Genomic DNA, 22896 nt, shown 5'->3' on the forward strand with positions numbered 1-22896 from the left:
AGACCAAAAGATTTTAAAACTTTCAGGAGATCTTGCAGTAATAGGACAGAATTCCAGAAACAAGCATCCTTTCCTCATACCCCGGTATTTCTTTTGGCAAAGAAACAAACCCAAGTGGGGAAACAAAGGCTCTTGGTTTTAATAACTGAAAGTGCCATCGGCACTGTGTCGGACAGAGACCTTCTCCACTGCTTGGCACAAGTGAAAAGGAGCCGCAAACCTGGCTGAGGGGGGTCTGATTTATCCCTCTCTTGGTTCTGCCTTTCCGAGCTCAGAGCTGAAGATGCTTCTCCATCTGCTCCCTCAACTTGTATTTCTGAATCTGGAAGAAAGTACAGAGAAAAGGAGGAGAGAATCAGAGAGCAGACAGCAAAAACAAATTCTGCCCATCAGGCCTGCCCTACCCCAGCCTGTCTCTTACCTTTCCCGAGACCGTGAGCGGATACTGATTGACAAACACAACGTACCGGGGGATCTTGAAATGAGAGATCTGGAAAGAGAAAGACAACAGCTCCACAGTCTGCAAGGAACGGCATATCCAGCACATATGCTGCTTGCAGTACCTACTGCTCAGTGCCCAAGCCAGGGCTATGACCTGGCTTCCCAACCAGTGCTCTAAATCACTGCAATTTCCTTTGCAAACTTATAGCAGCTGCTGGGTGGACTGGTCCAGCAGGGTACTGAATTACTGGGCACATGAGTGGGAGACCTACCTTCCCTCTGCAGAATGCTTTAATGTCTTCCTCTGTGCATTTCTGCCCAGCTCTCACTCGGATGCAGGCACAGATCTCTTCTCCCATCCGCGAATCCTTCACGCCAACCACCTGGTTGGGACAGAAGGACGTGTGAGCCCTAAGAGACACCTTTCTCCTCTCACACGCTGGCTGTGCCTGCAGGGTACCCGCGCTCACCCACAGTACAGGCCCTGATCCGTGTCGCTGGATGTAGGAACTCTCTGGCTTGGGGTGGGGTTGCACTGCTGTAAAGGCAGTGTGAGCTGCCTCATGATCTCGCAGGAGCTTTCTACGTGACAACTTCCTCCTGAAAGGACCTCCCTGCTGCTTGTCAGAGGACACGTGGCAGAGCAGTGTGGACACCCAGGGCTGCTCTCTCCCACAGACTCTAGCATCTTTCTTTTCTTTGCAAAATCACGGTGGATTAGTCACTGGAGTGAGGACTGAGTCAGACCAGCTAGGCATGATGTCGTCTCAGGTGTAACCTGGGCCTGTCGTCATCTTTCTTTGTGACTCTGTTTCTCCAACTGTAAAAAATGGGGCAATAGGTTTCATGGCTGACAAGACCTGAGAAGCTTATTCAAAATACTTTGAGATCTCCACAGGAAATAGCAGGAGAGGGATGAAGTAGAATAATAACCCTTATCACAGCAGATCTTAGTGGATCTTTCCCTGTGTTACCAGGAGATCAGATCATTTGATGCGGGAGTCAGGCTTCCCAAACGTGATTTCTCTCAAGTTTGCTTGCACAATTTATCAAGAGTCCTCTCCTGCCATTCCCCGCCTTGAACTGGTATCTCAAAATCCTAGAGACACGTCAATCCTTTTGAATCCAGGGCAGTGACATAAAGCCCTAGAAACTACATAAACAGGTCTGGTTTGCAACCCATCTGCACTGGGAATATTCCAAGGAGAGATGCTAGCCTGGCGCAGGCACAACACTTACTAAATAACCGGTTTATTTATGGGGAGACTTGTCTGGCACAAAAACTGGAGAAGAACAATCCCGGCAGATTGGGAGCAGCTGCTAAATGCCACAAATCATTTCTTTCTGTGAACAGATGAAACTAAGTCTAACTTCTCATCTTCAGGGGCTCATTGGAGGAGTCTTTTTTATTTCGCAGTTCAGTAATTAATTATCAGTAAAAACTGTCCTTTCAGAGTATTTTCTAGATAACAATTTCAGAGAGAGCTATGAAAGTGTGGACAAGGAGTTAAAAAAGTCAAAGAAGAACGATTGTTGCCAGCTTGCAGATGTAAAGCTGACGCAGAAGGAGTTTGTCCATGTCTACGTGCCCTAGGCCAAATATATGCCAAATATAGGAGCTCTGCTTGCCCTTTCCACGCCATGAGCCTTTCCTTCCTGCTTACCAACTAAGATTACAAGAAAGGAGAAGCTGAAAACAGGTGAGGGCAACCAGGTCCCAAGCAGCCGTTGCAGGTGGCTTCATGTACAGTTTTCCCACTGCATTAACCATCGCTGCTCACCCATCGCCCTCCCTCCCACTCACCTGGACCTCCTCAACCTTGGGATGAGTATGGAGAAACTGCTCAAGTTCTGCCGGGTAGATGTTCTCTCCTCCCCGAATAATCATGTCCTTGCAGCGACCTATAATTTTGCAGTAGCCGTGCTCATCCAAACTTGCAAGGTCCCTGCAACAACACCACAATCCTGGTCCTATCCCAGCTAGGTGGAAGAATGACTGATCCACCCAGCCAGCCTGGTCTGGAGGCCAGGTCAGAGCACCTGGAGGGGAAAGCTGAGATGCCCCCTGCCCATGGATGTACTGCATTTTCTGAACTCTGAAGAGAAAAATCCTGTAGAGATCAAAGATGTCAGACACTAGCATCATCAGCAGAAACATCGGGGTTCGGGGGAAGAGGATTCCTTCCGTGGTTGTCCCTGTCTCTGGCATACATCCCCACAGCCCTTCACCTCTCAGAGGAAGGGCACAATTGCACCAACAATTAAGTGAATGTTCTTATCTCCAGAGGCAGTTCACGCTGACAGCTATGTGCTAAAGGCTGTTCTGAAGTTCATGGCGATGGACTGATGGATCAGAGGGCCACGTTTGTTCTATCTTCTCGTCTTTGGAAATCACTGCCACACCACTCATGTACCTATATGTCCTACACACTGCAGGTCAGGCTTGGAAGAGGAGGGTTGTTACCAGACTCACCCAGTCTTGTACCACCTATCATCAGAGAGCACTTCACTTGTTTTGGCAGGGTCATCCCAGTACCCCAGCATGACGCAGTAGCCGCGAACCTGAAGTTCTCCCGGAGTGTTTAGAGGTACAGACTCCCCTGTTTCTGGATCCTCAATCTTTGCCTGCAACAGAAGAGAGCCAGAGCCTTCAGGAAGCTAAGCCAAGCATTATGGCACAGACCAACTTCAGCATCAGAAGGGGAGGAGAAGCTGAGGTCTACTGTGAACGGAGAACATGAAACAGGTGGGAGGGTCATCTTCACCTCTGTGTGGGGGAAGACGCATCCCACAGTTTCAGTTTTTCTGGCAATGTTGTCATCAGGGAATCCCATGAAGGTGACAGGACTGTTTTCTGTGGTCCCATAGGCAACCTGCAAACACAAAGAGAGAAACATTCCTCAAGGAGAAAGGGAACAGCACAGCTCTAGGTCTGGGAAAGATGAAGCTAGCGATGAGCACAAGTGAGAACTGGGGTGGAAGGAGGATGTTTCCACAAGTCTTTCAGATCGCAGGCAAACATTTTGCTCTTTTGGCCCTCTGAAGGGAATCTTCAGACACTCTTACCCGCATGAAAAGCTCATCAAGCAGACAGGAGGCTCAAGCGCCTGCGTGGCACAGCCTTGCTCTCCATACCTCCCACCACCCAAGATACTTTGGGTGTCGTTTACTCTTGACAACCCACCTGCTTTTCCTGGAAGACTCCAGGGTTTGCCCTCCTCTTTTTTACCACTGCATGTCTCCCCAAGCCCTGTTTACTCCCTACCTTTTCTGTCAAATATTGGTCCTGCCTTTGTGCCCTTGCAGGCATCTACTCAAGCTGTGCTCAGTGCACCTTGCATCTTCTGTGGCTTACACTGGACGTCAACCTTGGAAAAAGTCCTGTAGCCGGTAGTGGGCTCCTGTGGGACACAAGTCCCCCACTGCATCGCCGTTTGCTCCAATTCCCTTCGCACAGACATCAGCTCCTGTAACTCTTGTAAAGGCATCACGAGGCTGCACAGTGCTCAGTGCAGCTGCTTTTACAGACCAAAAGCATCACAGCAGGACAAAGGCTTCTCACTGCTAAAACTCCCTCACTGCTAATCCCAACAGCAGGCTCTGAATCACTTCAGCTGAAGGTCATTTCTCCTCAGAGGAAAATTCCAGCTCTTTCTGCCCAACTCAGTGGTCTGCTGAGTTCACCAAGTCAGAGACGCCAGGAGCCAGGAATGAGGTGCTCTGGGAAGCTCTGAGCTGCAGCTCACAGTGCCGTTCCTGCAATGGCTGCTTCGTCTCCAGTTCCTGGGAGCTGCATTCCAGTACTGGGACATGCCAAAGTGCTTTGCTGATCTCTGCAACCCCCTCAGTACATCGTGTGCTGTCACCAGCGGCTGCTTTGCTGAGGAAGCGCAGCTGGGAAAGGGCTGATGCAGGAAGCATTTGCTCCTTTCTCCTCTGCATCTTCAAAGACAGCTGCACGAGCCTCTCTGATCCATCAAATCAGACAGAGGCTGACCATCTTCCTACAGCCTTGGCACGCAGATCTGGTTTTTGCCTTTAGAAGCAAACTTTGCAAGGACCATGCTGAGGCATCCTGAGCAGGCCTGGGGACCAGTGGGAGCGCTCAGAGCTTTCAGCAGCCTGGAGCAGCAGAAGGATCTCATGTCGGGTACACGGTCTGTTGTAACTTCTGGTGCTCTTGTTTGACCACGATGGGGTCAGCCTGAATCTGAACTGGTGACTTGGGGGAGCCTCTTCTTAGCCAGGGATAGGGAGGAGATTGTCTCCAGGATGCTGCAGGGACCATCTGGTGAAAAACTATGCTGCTAGTAGCCTGGCAACCCAAAGTAGCGACTGTAAACAGGCTTCTCCAACTGCTTCTTCTTAGCAGTCAGGAGAAAACCTACAGTGTTTAATGCTCAGAAAGGCTTTCTTTCCCACCCACTAATACGAGTCCTGTGGCTGGATCAAATGACTGATGAGACACAAATCCAAGGTCTTAAACACTTATTAAAAAAATCCCAATGCATGTGTTTTTTTGTTTCATTCTGTTGGAGGAACTGGAGTATCAGTCCCAGGAGCCTGGCCAAATCCTGAGTCAATCCGTTCTGCCTCTCCAAACCGCTCTAGCAGTTTAATTGGACACAGCAGTATGCAGCCCCGCTGCAGGACGTTGCTGTGGGTGCTGTGGCACACCAGTCTCCCCCAGATACGTGGTAACGTGCCGCGTACCACAAGCTCAGCTACATACCCCAAGCATTAGATGTCCCATAAGCACTCTCACGCTCTCAGGAACAGAGATGGCATGGCTGGTGTTGCCAGAAGCGCCAGGTCGAAGCACTGCAGGCTGCACAGCTTGAACAAGCCTCAGCGAACCAGTGCTTCCCAAGTCAGTCCAAAGAGCAACAAGGTCCGAACCTCTCGCTTTTAGCCTCCTGCGGGGACTGCTGCCCGATCTCTGCCTGCCCCTCCTCGGCTGCCTGGGGCCAGCCGTCCTCCCTACCGTCAGCTGCTAGCATGTTGCTCCTGACTTCTCCAACATAGTATTTCTTCACTCTTTAGATAGTATTTTCCTCACTTGTGTGCTTTGGATCTAGGCAGTGGCTAAGGCAAGCACCGCGTCAGCTATGCTGTCCTTTCTTTTCCCTCAACTGACACGTGGCGTTTTCTGTAACGGCTCCTGCTTTCCAGCCCAGCCACAGCTCATGTCAGCACGGGATAAAACAATGCTTGCACAAAACCCCATACACCAATTTAAGGTTGGAGATGTCCATCAAGATTCATAGTTTTCCAGACCCAAAAGGACATTTTGGAGCCTCTACTCTTGTCATCCTGTATAATTCAGTCCAAAGAGCCTCACCCAATAATTTCTGCATCAGATCCATAATTTCCACTGGAGCCGTACCTAGTGTCAAGGCAAAGATTTTAAGAGGAAAAGAGTCCAGCTGGGACTCTCGGCTTTGAGAAGAGCTAGGGAGAGTACAGAATATAAGCGACTGTAAATCCTTGTTCATTGTGAGGGCTGCAAATGAGCTACCAATGGCCAGCAAGTTGATCAGCCCTGCCATTAGAAATGACAAGGACCGCTCCAAAACAAACTGCTTCCTAACTTATTCCTGGTGACAAGAGTTTCATTCTTTGTGAATCCTAACCCTCTGTCTAAACCGGAAATAAAAAGAACACCTTAACAGAACGGTGTGTTTTTTAAAGCATATTTTAAAAACATTTCCTGCTAACTCTGTTTAAACGCCGGCCACTGCGGAACAGGCAAAACAGCTTGAAGAAGGCAGTGTCTAAAAATTAAAAATAAAGTAAAAACAATGAGACTCCAGACTCTTCAGTAAACATTTGGGAAGCAGCCTGGTCTGCTGCATAGAACTGAGACTCTGAAGGCCCTGGGTTTTTCCCCACCTGTACCACCTATTTACTGCATCGCTTGGAACAAGTCACGTCAGCTCTGTATTCCTCAGATTTCCCAACTGTTCAATGGCAATAAAAACATTAATTTCCCTCTGCATTCAACTGCTATTAAGAGGCTGCAAGGAAAAGGATGACTTTAGAACTACATTACGCCATGTGGGGTTACATGGGGTAGAGTTGGAATGGAAGAGCAGGTCCACAGAAGGGCATGAGATCCTTAAAGGAAAACCCACCAGCCGCAAATGGTGGACAGGGAGGGAGCCTCATGCCCCTCCTGCACCCTCTCTGGTTATGCCGCACTGAAGAACGATGCCAGGATTTGAACCATCAAACTAAAACACACAGAAACGGAGCTCCACCGAAGACAATACTGGCCTCGGAAAAGAGAGGCAAATTGACCATGAAATAATAGGGATTTTCAGACTTCAAAGAGGATATAATGAACAGCAGAAAGCAGACTAGCAACCCAAGAGATGTGCTAAGGGACCTCTAGCTGGCTCTTTGAACCCCTCTCACTATAACATGTCGGATGGATTTAATTATCCCTAAACCCATGCTGAGCATTTTGTCTGCCTCGAATATCTCCACTGAAGTCAGTTCCAGCCCTTCCCTTGGCAGCCAGCTCCAAACCGTTCTTAGCTCAGCAATCATCTCTCCTCTTTCGACTATTCACTATCAGATCGCCCTGAGTTCTCCTGTCCTCTGGGGATGTGTGTCTTGCTGCTTTGGAGCTGTTCTGCTACCCCAAATTGTATTGGAATATTCCTGAACCTTCAGGTCAATGTTACTGCTACAAAAACAGCTTCTAATCACACCAGCCCTATGTCACACTGCGATTTCATTTCCTTCTACAGCAACAGTACCATCTTTGTGTCAAAACATCAGGACACAAACAAGCAAGTCTTGTAGGACAAACCTCCAAGGGCGGCCACCCTGCTGGCATTTCTCCCCACGCGGAGAGCTGCCAGACAGTCCCAGTTTGGATGGGGCTTAAAAAGTTCCCAAAAATATCAGGTGCCCAAAGCGCTGTCTTTGTGTTGTAACACGCAATGGCTTTGCCTCGGGAGGAGACCGCTGCAAAAATGGCAACCCAGCCTGCCCGGTCCAGGAGACTGCTGCTGAAAACTGGCCTCCTGTTTCTGTACAGCCAGGACAAACTGCTCCTCGTGGTCTGGAATTAAAGCTGCCTCTCTTCTCTCCAGGCTCAGTTGCCATCTTGAGGCTCGCAAGTATTTGCCCAGCCCTGCCAGCGTTTCTGAAACGCTGCCCAGTGGCAACCAGCAAAGGCATGTGCAGTTACTTGCTATTTTATCAGCATCTTGATAAATGGTTTTTGCTATGCAATTAACTCCATTTTCCCCTGGTACTGATGGTGGTAGAATTAAAAGCAACAAGAGAGAGGGAATTTGCAGAGACAGAGCGCTTTGGAAAGGTGGAAAAACACTGGTTTGGGGCGTCTGAATGCTCAAAGAACTGGAGAAGGAAACTGGGCAAAAACCTAGACACAAAGGTAGCATCCCCACAGCCTTAGAGAGCTCAGCCCCCACTGCAGACATGTCTAAAAGTCCAGTATCTTGATGTTTCCATGCTGTATAATAAACTACCATTTTAAATGTTTTCATAGCATGTTCCCACAGCTTGTGCAGCTAGTAAAACCACCTCCTCATCCAGTCCTGCCTAGCAATGAGACGGGATGGGTAGGTCTCACTTTGGCTAAGGACAAGTAGAGAAAATGTCACTGAGTGGAGCTGATTTTCCATTTGGGAAGAGGGAAGACTCATGGCTGAGGGCATCTGGGAAAGTCAGAAGTCTCCCAGGGGTCAGAAGGGGGGTGGGAGCGGAGTGGGCGGACATCAACAGGGAGCCAAAGTGGCACCATGGCACTGGGCCCAGGCCATGCTAGACTGGAAGAAAACAGCTGGAAGGAAGGAGGAGCACCTACCACCACCTCACCACGCAGTGCAGACGGCTGTGCCCTCGCTGCTCAGTGAAAGGTACCCTTGAAGCAGGCAAAGTAGAAACAGCAAGTTGGGTCTGAGCTCAGAGCCCCAGATGCCACTGCTGGGACCCCTGCAGGTTGCTGAAGGCCAGGGATTTCTCAGGTACTGCCTGGAAGAGGGGGACCCTGGAGACTCCCTGGGACTCCCTGTCGCTCACCAGGGCCCCCCCAAACACTGTCTGGAGGGGGTTCTGCACCACAAACAGCCTTCCTGGGACACTCGGAGCCACACGGCCTCGCTTGCACCTCTTCCTGTCCTGCTCCCTCCCTGCCGAGGCAGGACCTCGGCTCTGCAAGGGCTCATCCCGAGCAGGGTGTAAATGCGGGATGCCATGTGCACCCCAGCGCGCCTCCCCAAGCTGGTCTGAGCTCTCTCCTCCAGCCAAAGAAAAGGCCTGATCCCCAAAGCCAGCTACACTAGTGTCACTCTGCTGGCTTCAGTGAGGTCACTGCCAGCATGCACTCACCTACAAGACCGGATCTTGATCCCCTCAAAAATTACAGAATTAGGCTTGGGTGGACAATGGAATATTTCAAACCTGGAGTATTTCATATGCAGCTGTCGTCATACAACAGAACTGCTAATACTAACAAAAATAAAGATGAAACATGGAAAAGACCATCTCCAGTGTTGTATCAAAACAGCTCTGACCTGCAGCACCAAAGCAACACCCCAAATCTATATTTATACTGTTTTTTAAAAAACAGTGTATTTATTTGCTTAGCCCACAAGGGCCTCCAAGAAGGAAAGGAGGAGAGCCAAGCATTTGCAAATTACTAGGCACCAAGAATGTTTGCAGAACTGTTAATCAATTAAGAAAGAGAGGATCGCAGGATAATCCTGCCTCTTCTGAGATGTCCTAGCAGCTCTGCTCCCGGGGGTGTGCGAGGTAAAGGGCTGGACGGGGCTCAGTTCGCTGTGGTATCCTGCCCCGGCAGAGGGAACACCGACACTGCTCCGATTGTCACCACCAGACTGCAAGCCACCCACGAGACATGAGCAGGGACCAGGCACGCTGGGAACTTTTGAGGATCACTGTGCGTTTGCTGGCCAGCCTTACTCATCCCCAGTCAAGGTCTGCAAAACCCCGGGAGGGAATGCCAGACCCTGCCAGCGAGCGGCTCAAAACACAAACAGCTGGGAGCCCAGGGGCCTCTCCCAGCAGCCAGGCGAGGTGCCAGTTGTGGAAGGTGCCAACTGGCTCCTGCCACAGGAATGTGCTCACCGAGGCATAGAAATCAAAAACATTAGGAGAAAGAACTTCCTTTTATTAAACATTTGCTCCTGGAGAAACGGAGCTGAAAAGCAGACACCTTTCCCCCAGTAGCACTGCCTTGCTGCCATCCCACAGCAGGACCAAAAATAACACAGCGTAACCTGTGCTGCACCAAACAGGCTGGCAGGGCGCCCTCCAGGGTAGAAACACATCTTCCCACCTTGCACTAGCAGAGCGTCGTGGCAACTAAATCACAGCATCTTCACCTGAAGACTACAGGCCTTACCCGAGTTCAGAGTCTGACCGCTCCAACCGCACCACATCCACGCAGGGAGAGGGTCCCTGTCCCCCAAAACCTGCAACCTCTGCCAGAGAGCATATAAAGGGTGGAGGAAAGGGAAACATATCCTTAGAGAATGAAAGGGGAGAGGATGGTTTGAAGTTTGTACAGTTTAACTCCAAAAGGGGTCTTGCTCCAGAAACACACATGAGTTGGATCTGTTTACGGATGGAGTCTGCAAGGCCCTCACCACCTTTTTGCTCCACTCTGACTCACACTGGAAGAAATCTCTGAAGAAATAGTAAGCTGCTGGCCAATACTTCTTATGTGGGGATGGGAAAAGCAAGTATCAGAGTATCAAGCATCAAGTGAACTCAGTGAGTGAGCACAGACATGCTACTGAGCTTCAGTGTCCAACAAAAACAGGCTGACTTTTAGCTCTTACCGATCCATTCCTGCTGCACAAGTATGGCTCACAGATAACTTTCAGGAATTGCTCAACAGATCATTTTGAGGAAAACTAAGGCAGTCAAACCCGCTCAAGAAAAATCAATCAGTGGAAAGAAAAAGATGATTTGAGGGGATGATTTTTTTTTTCTTTTCCAGTCATTCACACAGCTCCTGGTCTGAGTCTCACTAACAATACATACTTATGGGGCGCTCTGAGTCCTGATCAGCCCGGAGTGGCAAAGGAGGAAAACAGGGAGGTTTGGGAGCCACCACACCTGACTACTGGGGTGGCTGCTGAATCTATTAGTCAGGCAGAAGCAAAAATACCTGGCAGCATTATTTTGATCAGAGAGTTTGAAAGACTACAGTAACGATAGCAGTAAGTCCTGCAGCAGGTCCCTACGGGAGGAACCTGTAGGTCCTACACTAACAGTATGTCTCAGGAGATAAGGCAGGGAGGATTACTTCGTGCTGAAGCGAGCGGCGAAGCCCCAGCTGTTCGACAGCGGGGCGTTGCATCTCAGCACTGACAAATATCGGAGGGCTGACATGGCCTGGTTTGCACCAAGGTCCCACATTACATCATCATTCAGCCAATCCCATCTGCCCCACAGGCTCATCAGAGAAACCTAAATTCACAGCCCAGAAGCCCCCTCTCCCCCAAATTAGTCATGCAATAAGAACACCATTCAAACTGACATCTGCTGAGGAGCACAGGCTGCCAGGCAGTTTGCATAACACCGTCTGGAGCATGCTCAGTGCCGCTGGCTAATTCCTCCTTGCAACAATGGAAAAACCCAGAAATCTCTGTGAATAAGCCAGTCTGTGTCCTAAGTCAGCCCTTGGATTTCCTCCCTTTCTTGAGACTGTCTCGCCTCTGCGAAAGCTCCACTGGGGCTTTGTAGCCAGCCTCAGGAGCAGAAAATTCAACAAGCTCGCAGTTATGTGCTCGGCTCTCAGCTGTTTGCTGCAGCCAGGAACTGGCTGGAAACCAGTTCAAAATGTTCCACTTCCAAACCCCCACCCCACAACTCCTCCTCGATCACTCCCTTCACACTCACAAGGGCTTTTAACTGCTTTGCTTTATCCATTGCTACCGGGAGACCCCCCGATAAGCCGGGGGGGGGGGGACACCCCCTCAGTTAACTCACCTCCACATCATGACTCCTGCAACTGCTACTCTGAGACAGGCACCAGCGCACGCCCCAGTCTTTGCTCTGGCAGCGATTTCATTGCTCTGCTTTGCCATCCCTTTACCAATGCCCATGCCTTTCCTTGTCCCCAGCTTTGTCCCAGGAGCTGCAGATATTACCAGCCGCATCTGAGCCAAGCACGTAGCAGCGCACCACTGTCCTGCTGGCTGCTCTTCCCCCACGCTGTGCATCCACCAGCCTGTGCCCCATGGCATCCCTGCAGGCTCTGCCACTGCCCATGTCACTGTCAAAGGCCACAGCCACTGCTCCACAGCACCATACGCTGAGAAGAGCCCCCTCACACAGACAGGCCTTGCATAGTCTCTCCTCTTCAGCCTAGGACCAGCAGGGAAACTCTCCCCACCCGCAGGTCCCCAGGCTGAGGCCAGCTCTGGATGTCTCATGGTCTACTGTTCTATAGGAAAGGCACAGTAAAAATTAAGAATGTCTTTACACTCCCTTTCTTGGCCAACTCCTAGGTACAATCCAGATCTAAAAACCTTCAACCATAATTTTGCATTGCAAGAACAGCTACAGCATTGGCAGTCGTTGGCATGAGCCCATATTGCTCCCATCCTCCCCAGTCCCTGCTCAGGCAGACTCCTTCAAAGCCAGCAAGAGACAGAGCCACCAGGAACTGTTCCTCTGATAACTGCTCCTCTCATAACAGGACAAGATGCTTCTCCCAAACCTAGGTTAACATACAGCCCAAGAACCTGCCAAAAGCTTCAGCACAAGGTAGCTGGGAAGTGCAGTAGTGGTCCCTGCTGTGCCATCCCAACGCTGCCATTCCAGAGGACCAGGCTCTTCCATTCCCACTGATAAATCTGGGCACACTCTGCTCAACAGGAATCAAAGAGATTCCCCAAAGAGCAGGTTTGCACTTCTTCTTCCTGACCTTTTGCCTCCCTGTTGCAGAGAGGAAAAGTACCCTTGCACAGTCACTCCTGCAGCAGGGCCAGGCAGGACGGAGGACGCTCCACTGCCTGGTGCCAAGGGGTTAAGCTCACAGTAAGTTCCCAAAGCCAGTTGCTTCCAACTGGCTGCTGCCTGTGGTTTGTGGGAAGGGATTTTGTTTTTTAATAACATTATAAATAGGGCTGTGTTCAGCATGCTGCAAACCCAGTTTGCACTCTCTCTCCCAACCATCTCCCTCCTCCTCCTGCTTCTTCCCTTCCTGCCACACTAATTCCAGATCTGACCATGAATCGGTCAGGCTTCTTCCTCAGTGTCCTCAGCCTACTGGCATGCCTTGCCTCCATCCTGCAGGCATGTCCCCCGAGCTGCCACTGTCACGGCGGAGACCTGCAGCACGTCATCTGCGACAACGCTGGGCTGCGGAAGATCCCCAAGGTGCCTGAGCAAACGAGGCTTCTCAACCTGCAGAGGAACAACTTCCCTGTCCTGCCAACCAATGGCTTCCGGGAAATGAAAAAGCTGGTGTCCCTTCACCTCCAGAGCTCACGCATCAAGGAGATCTCAACTGGAGCCTTCCGGGGGCTCAAGAACCTGGTCTACCTCTATCTCACTGACAACCAGATCAGTGTCATAAAGCCAGGAGCCTTTGATGACCTGTCTGAGCTCACCTACCTGTACCTGGATCAGAACAAGATCCCAGACTTGCCCAAAGGGCTCCTCTCTCCTCTTGTCAACCTCTTTATCCTGCACTTAGGCAGCAATAAAATCCGGGAGCTGAAACCAGGGGTCTTCAGTGGTGCTAAAGACCTGCGCTGGCTTTTCCTCTCTGACAACTCCCTCACCAACCTCCTGCCTGGGGCACTGGAAGACGTAGAAAACCTCGCTGTCCTCCAGCTGGACAAGAACCAGCTGAGCAGCTATCCTGTGAATGCAATGAGTAAGCTGAGAGTGCTGGAGGAATTGAAGCTTTCTCATAACCCGATTGAGGTCATCCCTGACAATGCCTTCCAGTCCTTTGGGCGTTACCTGCAGACACTCAGCTTGGACAACATGAAACTGCAAAAGGTGAGTCCTTTCTCTTTCCCTTTGCTTCAGATAAGTAACACAGGGATTGATCCGCTTCTCCTTTACAGAGCCCTCAGTCTACTGTCCCTCCCCCAGATGAAGCGGGGATCCAGGCCCGCCGCTTGGCCTCACTGGCCAGCTGACAACCTCTGACAGGGCCCAAGTGAGGGATGAGAGATGTACTCCACCCTTCAGTTGGGTTGTTTCATGCAAAATCAAATTATCTGGGGCTGATCAAACTCATTGGAAAGGCAGCACATTCCCTCCCAAGCTGGAGGTTACACCAGTCATTGAAAAAGGTATTTGGGTGCTCCGGGACAATTAGCAACCTTCCAGCACCCCACGTACATGATGGGGGATGAGGGGCAAGCATCTGCCTTGTACACAAGGCATTGAAGGGCACTCCCACCTTGCAGAGCTGAACTGCTCTGCCTCCTTAATTCAGCCTTGGTACCTGTTGCTAGCTAGGAGGGAGGGATTCCTCCAGAGGGACTACGAAGAGCAGCAGTTTCTTACTCAGGCCCTTCAGACAGGTAGGCATATGAACCTTCACCTCCCCCATGCCTTCCAACTTTACACATTATAAAGAAAGGTTTGTTTATTGATGCTCTCTCAAGAGGAACTCTTGCAGCATCTTACAAAGGGGCCCTGTTCCTACCAGAGAGGAGGAGGGACATTCAGGTATCCTGGCAAAACAACCCCCTTCTTTTTCTATGAGAAAGCATGATCCACAGGCAGGAGCATCACGCTCAGAGAGCCACTTGCACAAGGACCCTTGAAATGCCAGGCAGCTGTGCAAGCACAGAAACAAGTGCAATACAAGGGCAGCATCTTACGGCAGCCTCATGTCCTACATGCATCCTACAGGGCTGGAAAGGGAGGATGTTTTCGCAGGTGAAGTAGAACAGAAGATCCTTTGCTAGGAAGTGCAAAGATGAAGCCTATCCAGGTAAGGCAGGATAGCACTTCACAGCAAAGCAAAATCCACCATGGGCAGGAAGATGTGATGAAAAGGGAGTTTCTTAGCAAAAAGGGGCAACTGAAAAGGCCTTGCAGGGGTAAGCAGATCACCTGTAAAGAAAGGGACCGACCTGTTGAAAGATGCCAGTAACAGAGCGCAGTATTTTCAGGGGGAATATAGCATCTCAAAATGCCAGGCTCAGAAACTAGAATTACAGCTTACCCAGGTGGAGAATGACACTATCTGAAACGGTCTGGTACCACGCAGTCAATATTTGAGCCTTTGTCCATTCTCAGCACTAGCCTCTTCAGGATGGGAATAGCCAAACACAACAGTTGTAAACTACGTACTGACCTCCCTCGGGAAGGCCTTTATATAGCGGATAGGCTATACTTAGACATGCTATCACATCACTTTTGTGAGAGCCAGCTTTTAGGCACTTACATCACACACAAGTCAAAAGTTTACAGTTTAAATGCAGTACTAGATGTAGAGGCATCAGGGTCCCATGTCTTGTGTCAAAGAAATTTGACTAATCCACGATGCTAGGAGGCTCCAGAGAAGTGTGTCCTTAATTCCATTAAAGAAGCACCTGAAAATCCTGACCTCTACGAATCCGGTCTTACATGGGAATGATCCAGTCAACCAGGAGACCACCTACATTCATATAAGAACACAGTCTGAGGTACTGCATTAATATCTATCCCTCCTTACTCTGTACACCTTCAACATTTCTAGCTAGATGTATATGATCTTTTTTGATGGTGCACATGTAGCTTCTGCCGAGTCAAGCAGAAGTCTTCTTTCCTAATCTTCTAATCCAAAATAAGCTCCAGGATCATCAGAGTTTGAGGAACTCAACACAGCATTATAAGGCAGCCAGTCAAGTGTTTCTCTGTATGAGACAGTGGAAAGGATTCTGATACCCCAATGAACCTGCAGAGGTCTGCACAGAGATTTATGAGGATTGGTCAAAAAGCCAGGGTTAACAATTCTAGCCAGAAAAAAAAGGCTGCCTTCTCTTCAGTGACTGTCTATGGATGGGGCCTTTAAAAGCTTTTCTGCAGCTGGGAACCTTTCCTCCCCAGCAGCTCAGTAAGACACCAGTTTACTGGATCAACTCTAACTAACAGTGGTGGCCTTTGCAGCTTTAGGGCTTACTTCCCCCCTCCAAAGCAAAACAAAGCTCCCATGCCAGCTCAGAGTTTTCTCTTCAAATCTTCAGAGGGCCTCATAGCCAAATGACCAATAAGTGAACTTTGCACTGCTAGAGACACCCAATCATGGAAGCCAAATGACCCAGGAAATCACTACTGAATACTCTAAATGCTGCCGATATCTTGATTGCAGCTATTTTTCCTTCATAAAAATATGGTCCTTAGCTGTTCCCTGTATGGCTGCAAGATTTTAGAGCTGAGCAAGTGCAGAACGATTCTACAGGAAGCTATCCCAGTTTAAATCCCACTCATGCAGAACAAGAAGAGTTCTTAGGCCATTCTGCAACTGCAGAACTACATAATTTCCCTCATGCACAGTTCTCCCTGTTGGCATCACAGACTTGTACTGGTCACCCATAGGGGTACATCTCATGGAGCAAAACTCACTGTGTAAATCAACAGGAAACAAGGAAATTCAGACCTTGGAAAGTTGTAAGTATATCCTTCACTACACATCCACTGCAAAAGAAATTCAGGCTATGCCAGCGAAAGCAAAGAACAACAGTAATCCTCCATTTAAATAGTGACTTTCACTTGGGAAATTCCCCAAATTCTTTATAAATATATACTCTGGAAAGAAACACTGTGGCTGTTACCAGCAGATACCAACCCTTCTCATGAGGTTGGGGGGGTAGGAGAAGCTGAGACAGTATGCCACTGTCCAAACTAGAACATGGCCAGGGTGTTCCAGGCTATTACCCTTGTTGTAAGAGGTGGCAGTGTCTCCCCGGAGAGCCTAAGTAGCCAAGGATAAGACTCACACCTCATTTAAGAGGTAGCTCTATTATCAGCACAGTAAAACCTACCATGGTCAGCTTAATTTTGGAGCACAGAGGACAGCACTGCTGACTTTCCGACAGTAACTGCTACAGTACTCTGAGAGTCTTAGAAAAGCTCCAATCCTATCCAACATTGCTTAATTTGGAAGATCACAAAAGTTCACAGCTTAAAATAGTGCATTTCCTCTGTCAAGCCTTTTAGCTTAAGGAGAGCCTGAACACATCCTGATGGTCATGTCTGAAGTGTGAATGAATGTGTGAGCTTCTGGCCAGAAATGAAAATGCAGGTTTTTACTCAGAGGGTTTTCTGGTAGACCTAGTGACTCTCCTCTCTACGCTGTTGAGAAAGCTTTCCCCTGCTTTGAGAAGGGGGAAGAATGGTTTGCCACGGCCAAGAGAAGCTTGTGTTTTGTCAACGACCCTCTCTCTAATTCATCACATCCAAGGAAGTTTGTGTTGATGCTTTCAAGAGGAAACTTTCCAACCTAAGTAACTATTGACTGAGAAAAGCTAGATATGAGGCGTAAGGAAGAGAAGAGAGGGCTGCGAAGTAGGGCTTACTGCCAGTTTTCTTGCTTTGGTGCACAAAGCTTCTGTTCTGAGTGAATGAAGCAGGAGAGGCTCTCCCTTAGAGTCTTCAATGGTCCCTTAAAGCCTACCTATTAATTGTGAAAAACACAATCTTGCAGCACCTCATGCAAACAACCCAGAAATCACAGGGAAAGAAAAAAAGAGAACGGAGGAGGTTGAGGTGCTGAAAACCTGCCTCGCTATTTCTACCTTGCTCTGACGCCAAGCGTAACTTTCCGCTCAGAGCCCACTGGGCGTTGCCAAAGTCTACAGGCCCTTCAGACGCCACAAACACTCCCTCCTTCAACAGTTCCAGGAGAGAAAAGGCAACAGGCACTGGGAGGAGTTCCAGCCCTGGAAAGGATTATATCTAGAAAATATCTTCATTTAGAAAGGAGAGGTATGGTTCACAAACAACGAGGGTTGCCAGACTTCACTTTATTTAGAGATGTTGCTGCAAAGAACAATCCTGCATGGTTTTGGTACATAGCCCTCCTCAGATAAGAGGCTCCGTCTCCCAAGAATGCACCAGTCTGATATCTCTATTACTGTCTCATGGCGTCCAGGGGCCAGGGCTTCCCCTTCCCCTTCCCTTCTCACCTGCTCTCTCCACGTTTACATCAGTAAAAGTCTTGAGCAGAGGAATCGAAGTTTCTAACCTGGGAAAATATCTCCCCTTCCCTAATTCCATGTTGCTCAACCATAAACCTTTGTGCTTGTGCTTTAGTTTGCAGATAACGCATTTGCCGGTGTGACTGTACTGAAGACCGCTCACCTCGAGAACAACCGGCTCACTCAGCTGCCCCGCAACTTCCCCTTCGACAAAATGGAGACTCTGACGCTCTCCAAAAACGCCTGGCACTGCAACTGCCAGCTAGCACATCTGCGCAAGTAAGAGACCTCTCACACCTATCCCTCCTCCTTCCTCGGGGTCTCCCTTGGGGGCCACTCAAGGGAGGTCCCTTTGAACTGTGGGGGCAAGAGGAGACCCTTGAAAACTACACCCATGCTCAGCAATTCCCTCTCCAGTCTACTTTCTCTGCTTGCAGTGCGAGTGCTGCCTTTGGCAGTTTGCACCCCTTCTAAACTCTCGGCCTTCTTTCTCCCTGTGTCCCAGGTGGCTGAAAGGCAACCGCACCCGCGCAGACGAGACCTGCTCCACACCAGCGCAGTACCGGGGGCAGTCGATCAGAGACACCCCCGCACTCCGCACCTGCAAGCTCCCCACCAAGAGGTCCAAGAAGGGAAGCCGCCATTGAACACGTAAGATGGTTCACAGAACTGCTCCCTAGCAATAGCTTTCAGTCACTTTTCACACACACCTACAGCAAACCCTAATGTCACCTAAAGTTAGTGGGATTTTTGTCTCCGACTTCAGTGACGCTAAGGTTTGGCTCCAAACAGTTCACCCATTTACTTGCCGAGGCCTTCTCTCAGAACTACTCCATCTCCTTGGCAATGGTGGATAACACAGGCTCGCAGGCAGAGAACCTGCCTGGAGAAACTGGGATGAAGTCAACCCCATAAAACAAACACGGAGTGAAAGACGGCCTTGAGCAGCAAGTAAGGGTGCAACTTGTAATTACATGTCAAAACAAGGGTGGATTTGGCCCACTCCTAACCTGAGCTGGGATCACATGCACTCAATTTTCTAACAGATTGGAGATGCTCAGCCTTTTACCCTTCATTTAAATCTGGTGCTGGCCATAATACCCAAAAGACATCGGCATGCCGGAGTGCAGCAGGCTGTCTGCTGAAACTGTTGGCCACAGCTCTGTTTCCAGAGAAGGGGGCATCAACACCAGTCCTGGCCAGGAAGCGCTTAGGCTGTAGTGCTTAGGATGCTCTTGTGCCCTAGCAAAGGTCCTCCCCAGTCTGGCGTGAAATCCAGGGCAGGACACAGCAGGGAAATCTGGCCCCAGGCTGTACCTTCCGTATGAAAATAGAGGTCTTCCATAAGGAGCAGTTCTCAGTCCAGCACCTACCTGTCAACAGCTACAAATTCCCATCCAAGACACTCAGGTATTTAAAGACAAGGGCTGGTGCCTTGAAATGAGCATCCCAAAAGAAGGAGGTTTGACACAGCAAATACTGTTTGGATAAGGTGTTCTGTACCAGAAGGCAATTCAGGAGAAAGGGTTGACTTTCCTCTGAGCAATGAGTTTGCTGACATCTATCAGTCCAAACACCAAGGGTGCAAAAATATCATACAAACACCTTTAATAGCTGAAAGCTACTAGGCGTGTTTAATCCAGAACATGGAATAGCAAGAAGCCCACAACTGCCACCACTCTACTCCAAGCATTTTGCTTTTTCCCATCCCAGGACTAGATCTGAAGCCTCTAAGCTGGTATGCTCTTGGGAAAGGCACCTTTGCTTATTGGTAAGGTAAAGTGCAATGACCCTGCATTGCACCGCAAGGAAAAGAGTTGTCACTATGCCATTTCCTAACAGAAAGGACCGGACAGAAGCCTGAAGTCCATTTATGGCCATTTGCTCCCCAAATCATTAAGGATCTGTTTAACAGGATGGAGAAAATAAATTTATGCCCAAAATGTCAGGGATGATGCCAGCTGCTCTGCGCCTTCCTAAAGTGGTTATTTCTCTTGTAGTGCCAGAGGTTTTATGGATTAGAAATGGAAATACCAGTCGTTCCATACAGGGCGGGTAAAGTTCCGCACTGAGGATGGAAAACTTCAGTTTTCTAAACCACAATACTTAAATGTATTTTATTTACAGCTCTGGCCCTTCTTAACTTTCTTCTCTCCCTGCCTAAACTCAATCCCAGTTCACTCCTCCATTATGAAAGTAAAAAATAAACACATATGTATATATAAAACCTGGCTTTCCTGTAGCACCTTCCACGCAACATTGTCAAACAAATTTTCAAATTTTAATGGAACAGTAAACTATTTGTTTTAGAGAAGGCAAAGCTCAGTACCTTCAGGTGTGAGTACTGAAGTGCAGGCATGGAAACCCACTCCCAGTGGCTTTATTGAGCATCTCAGAGCCAGGCAGCTTTCTCAGGTGTTGGTTATTGGGATATATATTTCAGGGATGACCAATGACTTGGGTCACAGGGACCACCTTGTAGATGAAAGATTGTTTGGCAGTTTCTAAAATCTACCTGCCCATGAGTTTTAGAACTTGGGCACCAAAACAATTCACTACTCTGGAAAATGTAGCTCTTGGGTTCCTTCCTTTAGGTAACTGATTGTGAAAACTTCGGATAAGGCACACAAGAGCCACACAGCAAGTTGGCAGAAGAGGTCAGAGACAGAACTTACCCACCTCCTTTATAATGGGAACTCTTAATGGCTCCTTGACTCCCTAACTCTTCACTTTCAATTCTGGGCTTCATTCATTCACTCAGAGTAGGAAAAAAAAAAAAAAGAACCTAGCGTCTATTATTTCCTTGGGAAAAAAAAAAAAACACAAACCCTTAAACATGCTAAAAGTGAGCTTCTCTCTTTCTTCCTAGCAGGCCCCGGTATGGCCTGTCCTGGTGACTGGTCAATTCAACCATCAGAAAACTACTGACTTCTTCCAAGTCCTTCCTTAAGCTTCTCCTACCTGTCAGGATACATTTCTGATATATCCAAACACCTCCAGCCTCCTCCGAATCCCCGCTTCTCTGCTGATTGCAGGATGGAATCCACCTTTTCAATCTTTTTCGACATCTATATATTTTAAAAGAGGCATTTTTAAAAACTAAACTATGCATGACCATACTAAGACAAGCTAACCTAGACAATGCCGGTAAAACACAGTCATCTTTCCCAGAGGCAACCTAACCCGCGTCCCCGATCAACCAATTTGTCTCTGTCTCTCCCCTTCCAATGGAGTGGAAGCAAGTAGGAAAGTAGGAGCATTCCCCCCCCCCCCCGCCCCAGCTCAACGCCAGCTGCTTGATCAGGAAAACCAGTCTCAACCCATGCAAAGAGACTCCTCTGCCTACCCACGGAGGGGATCCCTGCAGGTCAGGGCTGAGGATGATAGGTGAAGCAGTGTCCAAGAAACAGTGGCCCTGAGAGAGAGCTGCCCTTTCGTTCCAAGAGGGAGCAATCTCTCTAGGTCAGTCAGAAATCGTTAAGTGAAGCAGTACTGGGAAACCCTGAAACTGAAGCAATCTGAAGACTGGATTCCCTTCCCACTCTATGGGGGTCTACCAAGATGCATAGATGTCCAAGAGGAGAAGGTGTGCACCATGTGGCCTTGCTTGGGCACCCCTCCTCCTCTCTCTACCCATACTCCAGAGGATCTAGCAGGACACACCAGGATGACTGTGGTTTATTGTCATGGCTATTACAATACCACAGTTGCAATTTAACTGCGTTTTTTATCCTAAAGAGTTATATAAATATATATATATATATATTTATTCCTCTGTAACTGCGTGTAAATGACCTTTAAGAGGATGAAAACTCCTCTGTCTCCTATATAGAAATCAAATTGTATATTTTCTTATGTACATCTTCTGTATAAAGCTCTTGCTGCAAAGATGAATTCAACAAGTCTCCATGAGTCTGTCTGACGGCTAGTGGATTGGAAGTAACATGAGAGCGGTAGTACAAATATAGACTTGTTCTCCTTTATCCTATGGGCAGGGTGATTGCTTGGGAGATGAGGGTTTTATTATTTCACCTTCTGCAAAGCAGGAACACGTGAGACACCTAATGAATTCTGGCCACTGTAGTAATGTCTGCAGATATTTTGTGAGGCCGAATTCAGGCCTACGATAAAAATAGGTGGCTGTCACCTGGCTGAGTCCAGGGCATGGCACCAGGGCATGGCACCTGGTGTTTTGAAATCGGCATCAAGTGCTTCACGTCTAGGAAAAACCCTTGGCTGTCTCTGAGACTGCTCCAGGACAGATGCCCTGGACTCCCCCAGCCCATTCCAGAGTACACAGTCATCCTTGGAAAACTCCTGGTACTGGCAAAGTCCAGATCTGCCAACAATAACAGGCGTAATCTGACTCCTAGCCCCATGTGTTTATCCATCACAACAGTCTGCTTCCTCAGCATTCGCAAACAGCATGGCACCGAGGCAGAAGTTATTTCCTTTAAGGCAAAACAAAAAAGCCCTTTTGGGCTTGCTCATTCACGCACAGGCACACACTCACACAGACAGACACGCACACACTCCTTAAGAGTAAAATCTGTTTGTCAGACATCAAATGAGCAGGCACCTCTGACGCTCCAGCTCTTCTGGTCCTGCCTACAAAACGTGTCACCCGGAGTCCCAGAGACCCGCTCAGTGATGGCCTGTCCCCCGCCACATGCAGGACATGCCGAGGCTCATGTACAGGGCTGAGGGTGCACAGACATGCCATGGAGTACTAGCTCTCTGGCTGTGGCACACGCTGCAGCTATGACAATGCAATGGATGGTGCTGCAGGTGTGGCTCTTACTGTTCTCATGCTCAGGTTCTCAAATGTGTAGCATGTGCAAGGTTGAATATCTGCATGCAATCCAAGATGCTGAAAGAAACCTGCCAGTTCTGCAGCAAAACAAGCGTGCACATCTACTCATACCAATACGGATCAGAAATGCCTCTTCCATAATAATTCCTCCTTGCAGCATGTACAATGAGAAAACAGAAGGGTTTGCAAACTTTGAAGCACATCAACAGAACCTCAGCTTACAACACTGAATGCAGCGTCTTCCCTTCTTACAAGGCTTCCTCCCCAGACACCCCACCAGCTACCAGGCAGAATCCCCCTTCATCCTTCCAACTTTACTATATCTTCAGTGCTCAGCCCTGCCTCGTGCCCATGTTCCCATCACCCCGATCACTGCAGCTCAAGGAATGCTTGGCACCACCGCGGTGCAGAGGTGCACAAATGGGGGGTCTCAGTATGACAAACAACACAGGTAGCTCTAGCCACAGCAACCGTGACTCA

The 22896-nt window shown here is 48.9% G+C and overlaps 2 protein-coding genes across 5 annotated transcripts in view; one reads left to right on the plus strand and one right to left on the minus strand.

Moving 5' to 3' along the window:
• Positions 1-115: 115 nt before the first annotated feature.
• Positions 116-22896, minus strand: part of ACSF2 (acyl-CoA synthetase family member 2) — a 39281-nt gene continuing 16500 nt past the window's right edge. For both annotated transcript variants that reach the window (XM_068913302.1, XM_009678853.2), the window contains exons 11-16: positions 3207-3314; positions 2915-3066; positions 2246-2387; positions 714-824; positions 422-490; positions 116-322 (exon numbers count right to left, since the gene is read on the minus strand). In XM_068913302.1, the coding sequence (XP_068769403.1) occupies positions 272-322; positions 422-490; positions 714-824; positions 2246-2387; positions 2915-3066; positions 3207-3314 (633 nt within the window). In that variant the 3' untranslated portion in view covers positions 116-271. The remainder of the gene's footprint in view (positions 323-421; positions 491-713; positions 825-2245; positions 2388-2914; positions 3067-3206; positions 3315-22896) is intronic.
• Positions 3321-22891, plus strand: CHAD (chondroadherin). Of its 3 annotated transcripts, none has more exons than XM_068913305.1 (4): positions 3321-13464; positions 17719-17882; positions 18109-18254; positions 20473-22891. In XM_068913305.1, exons 1-3 carry the CDS (start codon positions 12685-12687, stop codon positions 18248-18250), a joined length of 1086 nt encoding a protein of 361 aa, XP_068769406.1. In that variant the 5' UTR covers positions 3321-12684; the 3' UTR covers positions 18251-18254; positions 20473-22891. The 3 variants fall into 3 exon arrangements, with proteins under 3 accessions (XP_068769406.1, XP_068769405.1, XP_068769404.1); XM_068913304.1 differs by having other exon boundaries at positions 20476-22891; XM_068913303.1 differs by having other exon boundaries at positions 18109-22891.

Source organism: Struthio camelus, chromosome 19 (assembly GCF_040807025.1).
Source record: "Struthio camelus isolate bStrCam1 chromosome 19, bStrCam1.hap1, whole genome shotgun sequence".
Lineage (NCBI taxonomy): Eukaryota > Metazoa > Chordata > Aves > Struthioniformes > Struthionidae > Struthio > Struthio camelus.

Coding starts and splice junctions, on each gene's coding strand:
- CHAD (XM_068913303.1), top strand. CDS start 12,685: ATGAATCGGTCAGGCTTCTTCCTCAGTGTCCTCAGCCTACTGGCATGC. Junction 13,465..17,718: donor ACAACATGAAACTGCAAAAG/GTGAGTCCTTTC, acceptor CTTGTGCTTTAG/TTTGCAGATAACGCATTTGC. Junction 17,883..18,108: donor CAGCTAGCACATCTGCGCAA/GTAAGAGACCTC, acceptor CCTGTGTCCCAG/GTGGCTGAAAGGCAACCGCA.